The following is an 8,076-nucleotide window of genomic DNA, read 5'->3' as shown; positions in this document are numbered from 1 at the left end:
GGTACAGAACACGTCATTTTGCAACGCAACATTGTAAGCCTGTATTATGAGTACCGAATAATAATAACTGTAGTTGTAATTACTACGTGTAAGAAATTGTTTGCATATATCATAAAAAATTTCATTAAAATAATTTTTCTCCAATGTTCAACGAGTTCAACGAATTGTATTTAAAAATAAAGATAAAAAAAATCGAGCGAGATTGAGAGATTGAGCGCGAGAGCGTATACACCGATCTTCCTGCTCGGTGAATCAATCCGTGCGAAGTTCGCGAGTGATGCCCACCTCTAGTCGCTTTGTTTACCGCACAGCTGACTGTCACGTCTGTCAAACGCACTGCTTCATTCGAGAAAGATTTTGTAGCCCGAAGTGCTGCATTTGTTGAAGGTCCGTAGAAACGTTTTTGTTGTGTTTACGTAAAAAAGGAATAGTGTTATTTGACAAGGAATAGTGCGATAAACAAGTTAATAACGGTATAACAGGGTGTTGGCCGAGTAAAGTGTGTACAGTCAATCAAACCCAACATTATAAAAAACAGTTACTGGTGAATCATATTATGTGCAACTGAAGTTTTTACTAGTTTAACTTTTCGATAAACTGTTTATTTTAAAGTGTTGTTTCGTCATTGATGGATAAATAGTCTGTCGGATCATTTCATAATTTAAACTCCTCGAAATACACGCCCAAAACGAACGCGTTAGTGGAAAACCACGAACGACAAAACTGGGATCAACCGCGATAAGCATTGTGCTCGATAAATTTTATCTGAGATCAGGTGTATCGGTGGCCACTAAAGGCACCTGTTATCGCTGTGAAATAAAATTTAAAAAAGTGAAAACGTTAGGATCCGTGTTGCAACTTCTCGTTATCGCGTTAACGCTCAACAGTCAATAACTGTTCGTGCCCTCTAGAATCAAACCAAGTTTTTTGAAAAATTTTAACGTTCAAATATTAAACGCCCCGTGATTGTGACTCACCCCGGAGCTTTCCCGCGTACCACGGAGTGAGTCATAGTTTTAGCTACAACAGGATGGTGCAGTCAGGAGGCATGGATAGCGCGGGTGACCGCAACTCAACGGCCAACAAAGCGAACCGACCCAGCCAGCTATTGACGGACGAGGAAAATGATCAACTTTTCCGCTTGATCGGCCGACGCTGCCAGGTAATTGATTCCCAAGAACATCCACAGCACGGGGATGAAAATAATTTGTTTTCAGATAACAAACAACACAACCAAATGTATTGCTAATGCAGCAAATATGATTTTTTTTTCTACAAAAATGGTTCTCGACGCGAAGCTAGGCAGTGAACGGTTGGCGAAATAGTATGGATAAAGTGTTATCGGTCACCGTTGAGCTGTGGGTCATTATCAGCACGATTAGCGGTACCCTAACACTGATAAAACTTTGACTCTTACCGTGACGCAGCAGAAATTAAGGGATTTACTAGGTTTACGTTTGTATCCACTGATGCTTACCGGATAACAATATTATTTCATTTCATCACAAGTTAACACTAGAACTACCGGACTAGTATTTTTGACCGGTCTGGTACCAACAAAAAAAAAATGATGCATTACTTTCACTTATTTAATGAAACGTCGATTTCTATGAAGTTAAAAGCCAATGTCTCTATCGGTATTGAGAATTTCACTTTGCGAGTGCCGCGAAAATATGTCCATGACCGCCGGAGCTCACCACCTTAACGAAGTGGGTTCGAATCCCGCCGGAGACCCGACCCTCCTCTGTATGAGAGGACTGCTATCCACGTACACAAAGAGAAAAATTCTAGTAAGCACTTAAAGGGCAGCTATGACCAAGATGGTCAAATGTGACGGATAAATGTGAGTGTAAACAAAAGTCAAAACTAAATATATCTTCAATATAGCTTTTTTTTGTTAAAAAAATACCTTATCTTTTACAAGAAGAGGCAGGGAACAATTAATGCTTACGACTTGATTATACCAATTTATACCGATAATAGAAGTTGATACTTAGTTCATGCGTAAAGGGCTCGAATAAAAGTTGTTTGTTTTTCCAAAACTTATTTGTAAATTCAATACTGAAATATGTAATACAAGCTGATTGGTTAGTTATGCTGATGGTAAGTATCAAAAATTACACATCAATTCAGTCTGCCACTCAAAGTAGCGTTTCCCCTAGACGGTTGTTTAATATTATGGAATAAAGAAAGGAAAGCATTCAGAACATTAACAAAAACGCCCATACATTCTGAATTTTGCTTCAATTTAGTCGCTCTGCACGGCGGTCGTGCAGCTATACACGACGCAGTCCCCGGCCCATGCGTCCTGGGTCAAACAAGGCATTGGGGCACTCTGCTTCATCAAGGACAATCAGCGCAAGTCGTACTACTTCCGGCTGTACTGCCTCATGGCGAACGTGACGGTGTGGGAGCAGGAGCTGTACGAGAAGATCGAGGTAACGCAGCCGAAACCGTACCTCATCACGTTCGAGGGACAGGTATGTGACCGCCAGTTATCTCCATATCTGCGTTGCGCTCCTATTGTTCATGATTTGTATTTTGTGTTTTCACACTCATTTATTATTAGGATGGCATAGTAGCGCTGAACTTTGCCACTGAGGACGAGGCGGCCGCATTTATGAGCACGACCCAAACCACCGTGAACAATCGCAACAGGCAAAGTAAGCTGAGCACGAACCGCCGATTGTATATCGACACCGATAGAACATTCGCACCGCCTTCTTGTGGGGAACATACTCTTAAAGCACCATTGCTGGTTTTAAGTTGTTGGGCAAAGAGATTTAAACGCTCTGATGGCGAATGATTACAGCACCAGCAAAAAGTGTTGGATTATTTAAGACTGCTGTCCTCTTCTTTCTATACCTTTAACGCAGAGCGCATCAAGCGGACCAGCACACGGATGGATCAGCCACCAGCCCGGCCACCACCAATGTCAGCGATACCCGGCGGCAACCAGAACTCGGATGTAACCGAATCGGGCGTCATCTATCGTAATAAACAACCTCACTCGGGTAAGCTTCGCATTCGCGTTTGTTTTATTCTGATATTTTGACGAATCAAACTCGCCTACTGTTTTGTGCTGTTCATCCAACGCAGCATTCCAACAACCACAACCGAAGCAGCAGCATCCGCAGCAATTGGCAAGCCAGCCGCTCCAGAAGCCGCGCAAGGCGAAGGGCAAGCTGTCGAAGGCGGACATCGGCACGCCGTCGAACTTCCAGCACGTCACGCATGTCGGTTGGGATCCGCAAGGCGGGTTCGACATGAGAGGCGACGGGGACGAACTCAATAATTTCCTCAAAAAGGCCGGAATTCGCGATCAGCAAGTACGTTTAGTGGGCGGTAGTTTTAAATATTGGTTTTTCAGTTCAAAGGCTGATTAGCATTTCCTTAAGTTTGACGGTTTACGTTAGATTTTATTCGATTTAATCGCGATCTTTTTCTTTTCGCTTTCGGGTTCACAGTTAAAGGATCGCGAAACGCGCGCATTCATCTACGATTTCATCAAGACGAACAACGTGCTTGAGCAGGTCAAGTCGGAAAGCAGCGACAAGAAACAGAGGCCACCAGCACCACCAACGGTAACGGTTTATAGCCAAACACGGTCAAAACGCAGACAGAATCCTGCGATTATTTTTCATTGTTTTCAACCCATCCCGTTCATCTCCCACCAATCACGAACAGCACCAGAACCAGAGCGGTAATGGCCAACGGCCGCCTCCACCACCGCCGCAACGCCCGCTTCCTCCAATACCTACGGCAACTCCACCTCCGGCGGTCACTCGTCCGCCACCACCAATGCAATCGGCACCGGGTCCACCGCCTCCGCCACCACCACCACCCATGATGTCTGATGGGCCGATGCCACCGCCACCTCCGCCAACCATGATGCCGCCCCCGGTCAAGGGGCTCGCCCCGCCCATTCCCGGCGGAGCTGCTGCAGGCGGTGCCCAGGACGATCGGTCAGCCTTGTTGGACAGCATCCGCAAAGGAACAACACTGAAGGTATTTGAGAGTTGGTGTGCTTCTACCAATTGCATTTCTCATTTACCGATCCTTTTTTCGTTCTTTTCTTTGCAGAAGGTAGACCAAGGCACACATAGCACGGGCAGCGGCAGTGGGGATACTCGCGGCGATCTGATGAGCGAGATCCAAAAGGGCTTCCAGCTGCGTCCGGTCGCTGATCGCGAGCTCGGTAACGCTCCTGGCGACCGAAATAGTGGCGGCAGCGGTGACGGAGGCGGCACGGACGCGCTGGCCGATGCGCTCCGGCGTGCCCTGGCCGAGCGCGGCCGCGTCATTCGATCGTCGGACGAGGAGGACAACGACTCGGCATCGAACAAATCTGACTGGGAGGATTAAATATCAAGCAAATAATGAATATATCATTTATTTACCAGCGATACCGCAATGTAAAAACGGTGGTGTTACTATTCACACATTCTATTAAAAAAACGCATAGTCAATGAATTCCAATAAATAAAACGTCATCAAATGGTATGCAACTAGCCCCTTTCTTTTTTTGATGTTTTAACCAGCCAGCAAAGTTCTTCCTAAGGATGAGCTAATTCACACAGCGAAATCATGAGATTAGGTTTTCAACCATTCATCCATTTCGTAGAACTTTTCCCTTTCTCCTACCTTACACGACGATCATATGAATTTAGTACAATGTTTACACCAATTTCAGATTTGTACCTGTCTAATGTGCAATTTTAGGGTGTACGTACGCTGAAAATAATCTCCAAACAGTCACACCCCCATATATATATAAAAAAAAACAAAAGGTGGACAAATTTGCAATGTATATTTATTTTCGTATTCAACCATGCTCACCGCAAAACCATAAACCAAGCCATCATATTGCGGTGACATAAAGCTCACAGCATGTTTGTGTGCTGATGGATCATATTTTTAATCTTCTTTTTTTCCAACCAACACCAGCCTTTAAAAAGAGCTGTCGGTTTGAATAATGCGTCTAATCCATCCGGGCCCCAAAACAACTGATCCGAAGCCTCGGTGATCCTAGTGGAACTCGGAATTCACGGGAAGCGAAGAGCAGCTATCACGTGTCACGTCTTTTCATCCGTGTACAAACAAACTGATCCCCAGCAGTGGCATCGACGGGAACATATTTGAACCAGGAGTAATGATAACCCCAACTCCATTTTTACTTTTTTGTTTTGTTTAATATGTTCGCAATGGATGAACCATTTGCTACGCAATTAAGCGAACACAGATGAACGCGGGTGTGCGTTCGAGTGTTGATGAGAGTGCGATTGGATGGATGATTCCATAAATAATCTACGAAAGCATGCTCTCAACCAAGCAGTGAACGGCAGCAGCTTTAAAACCTATCAAAACCATTTCATTCTCTTTGTACGACGCAACTTTAAAGATCCAGCATTTGCAAGGATTTTTTAGTAGCAGTGGTAAAAATTGGTTAAAATCCTTAAAACTGTGAAGCGGACACAGTCAGGCGAGAAAAATGGCAACCTAATGGATTCGGGGATTGGCAAAACCATCACCACATTGGGTCACGGGAGCGCTTACGGGCCAGCGAGCTAGCACACCAGCAAAAACCGCACCAATTACGTGGTCGTTCGCAAAACTTTGACAGCGAAAGTTTCATTCGACATCCAAACGCCCGAGACTCGCCCGAAGGCCGACCAGAAACGGGTACATACATTGTACATACATTGTTCCAAAAATCAACCAACCAATGCTGTGGCTAGTGGCTGCAATGGAATATAAAATATTTACATCGCATGCAATTGTGTGAGTCGTGAATGTTTTGTTTTTGTTCATTTATTTAATTTTCTCTGGAAATCATGGTGACAATTCCCTGGAAATTCTGTACCAAGGACTGTACTTTGCACTTGTACCAAGAGGAATCAACTAAATGGCTAGTTTTTGCTCCACAAAATACCAAATGCAAAAAATTTACACAATAAAAGAACTTTGACACATGATTGAATTGTTTGCAAAAGTTGCATTTCCGCTAGAATGCAGGGCGCTTCTTTATAGTATGACATGTTTAGTTCACATCCGGATCGTTTGTCATATTTCCTCAAGATTTTGTCTTTATCCTGTAGAGTTTATCTATTTATAAGCTGCTGCAAATTAATTTCACAAACCTAACATTCCACGAAACAACAATAGACATTCATGCAACAAGAATACGCCAATCATTTGGACGACACGAACCTTCAATGCAATGGATTCGAAAAACCATCTCAATTTGAACCACAAAAGACACTCTACGAAATTACATCTTCCTGCACAGCTTTCGGAGGACATTGTAATATTTCCGGAACACACGCTGACGTTCTCATCCGGCACGGGTAAAGAGATTAACTATTTAAGCATACTACCTCGGCAACAGCCTCCGAAAAGGAACCGACAAAACTGAAGCGAAATATACTCCCGCCCTCTACCGTCTTTCTCCGCACGCTGCTTTGCTTGCGAAAAACGAAAAAGCACGGATCATCGGGTCGCTCATCAGAGAAAGGCCAACACAGATATATACACACTCATACTCATATACACCCACACCTCACGTCGTCGACGATCTGCGCAAGGAAATAGCCTCATAAATGTCAAATGATGCCAAAGGCTCAACCTCAACCCATCCTCCCGCAGTACGGGTGAAACTTTTCCCCACCGGAAATACACTATCGAGCAAAGTTTCGACTTTGTCTGGGCGTTATAATTTAATTATGCCATCCAGGGGAAAATTTTCCCACGCCGAAACGAGCAGATTCTCGCATCGACGGGCAGGAAACTTTGTTGAGATTTTCGACGAAAGAAAACATGTGGGACGAAGGGAAATTTAAAGAAGAAAGTTCCAAAGAACTACAAGAGTTTTTGCCTTTGGTAATCTACTTTGGGAATGGAATAAAATAAAGATTAAAGCTTTCAACACAGCACCCAATGGGAAGCAATACATATCGGCCGGAAAAAATACGGAAATGGAATACCAGGCGCCTCCATTAGGGTATTTTGGAATTTCAACAAGCCCCTTCGGTGCTTTTTCATCGGAAAAGAATGCCCTGCATCCGTACAGAATGCATGTACATATTTGTTCAGGCAAACAAAACACAGTCCGTAAACCGTTGGCAACATTGTGCATCCTTTCAGGCATTCGACAAGCACCGAAACAAAAACAAAAAGAAGTGAAATTAAATCCCTTAGCAACCGAATTCCTCTCCACCTCCCCGACGTCGTCCGTTGTGAAGGGGATGCGAAAACATTGCGAAAGGCTTACAGGATGTAATGCATCCAAACAAGCCGTTGTTTTCTGGCGCTCCTTCCCGCCAATATGTCACGAAGCGTAGAGGCCTTTTTTGAAGCGGCGAATGAGAAGCCTATCCGACATTGTACAAAAGTGTACATAACGTGTCCGGGTGTCCATTGGCTGAACTCAAAGTTTGTTAGTCTGGTGTTGGTTTTTTTTTATCCAGTGCTGTGCTTTTCCTCCTCCCCCCCACCAACAAGGGGAACGCGTTTTCGCTGGCCCGTAATCCGAAGTCACAACACAACGACGGTTCCGCGAGGGAAAATCCGGAAAACCAACAAATGGAAGGCTGGTTGTCCTTCACGCACACATACACACACTCGGGCATGAAAAGCCAAACCAGGCCATCACCTCCCGTGGTCAACCACTTCGTTCGGGAATGCCGTTCGAGTACGGCGTCATTCATTCACTTTCGTTTCCTTTTTTTCAATCTCCAGAGCCCTTGGCGAGGATGACGTTTGGCAAAACGGGGGTAACGGGGACTGACATTCAGCAAGCTATTGAGCTGTGTTACACGAGAATAAAGAGGGAAAGCGAGAGAGAGGAAAAACATGGCACAGATTACATCCCGAAAGGTACACATCGTTACAGAGGTTTCGAGTTTCTAAAGACAGCTGCTGCCCGCATCCTTCGAACGCGCGTTGGAACGAATTGGGGTCGATCGTTTGCGCCAACATCCAGTTCCGCAGACAAACTAGGATTCCAGCTAGAGCTCACTCTGACCGATCCGAATCAATCGTTCAGATTCGATCCGAATCCCTGCTGTGACAGTTACA

General features: G+C 44.6%; 1 protein-coding gene across 1 annotated transcript; it reads left to right on the top strand.

Moving 5' to 3' along the window:
* Window positions 1-1,030: 1,030 nt before the first annotated feature.
* On the top strand, window positions 1,031-4,416 carry LOC131284197 (actin nucleation-promoting factor WAS-like). Its single transcript, XM_058313052.1, has 8 exons — window positions 1,031-1,162; window positions 2,253-2,480; window positions 2,570-2,663; window positions 2,877-3,014; window positions 3,100-3,329; window positions 3,468-3,606; window positions 3,641-4,008; window positions 4,084-4,416. Exons 1-8 carry the CDS (start codon window positions 1,031-1,033, stop codon window positions 4,363-4,365), a joined length of 1,611 nt encoding a protein of 536 aa, XP_058169035.1. The 3' UTR covers window positions 4,366-4,416.
* The last annotated feature ends 3,660 nt before the right edge of the window (window positions 4,417-8,076 follow it).

This window comes from Anopheles ziemanni, chromosome 3 (assembly GCF_943734765.1).
Source record: "Anopheles ziemanni chromosome 3, idAnoZiCoDA_A2_x.2, whole genome shotgun sequence".
NCBI classification, from domain to species: domain Eukaryota; kingdom Metazoa; phylum Arthropoda; class Insecta; order Diptera; family Culicidae; genus Anopheles; species Anopheles ziemanni.
This window is presented reverse-complemented; position numbering and strand designations above follow the sequence as displayed.

What these genes read in the sequence shown, in the direction of transcription:
- LOC131284197 (XM_058313052.1), top strand. Translation starts at nt 1,031, where the DNA reads ATGGTGCAGTCAGGAGGCATGGATAGCGCGGGTGACCGCAACTCAACG. An exon ending in TCATCACGTTCGAGGGACAG is followed by an intron (nt 2,481 to 2,569) that starts GTATGTGACCGC and finishes ATTTATTATTAG; the next exon opens with GATGGCATAGTAGCGCTGAA. An exon ending in AACGGTTTATAGCCAAACAC is followed by an intron (nt 3,607 to 3,640) that starts GGTCAAAACGCA and finishes TGCGATTATTTT; the next exon opens with TCATTGTTTTCAACCCATCC.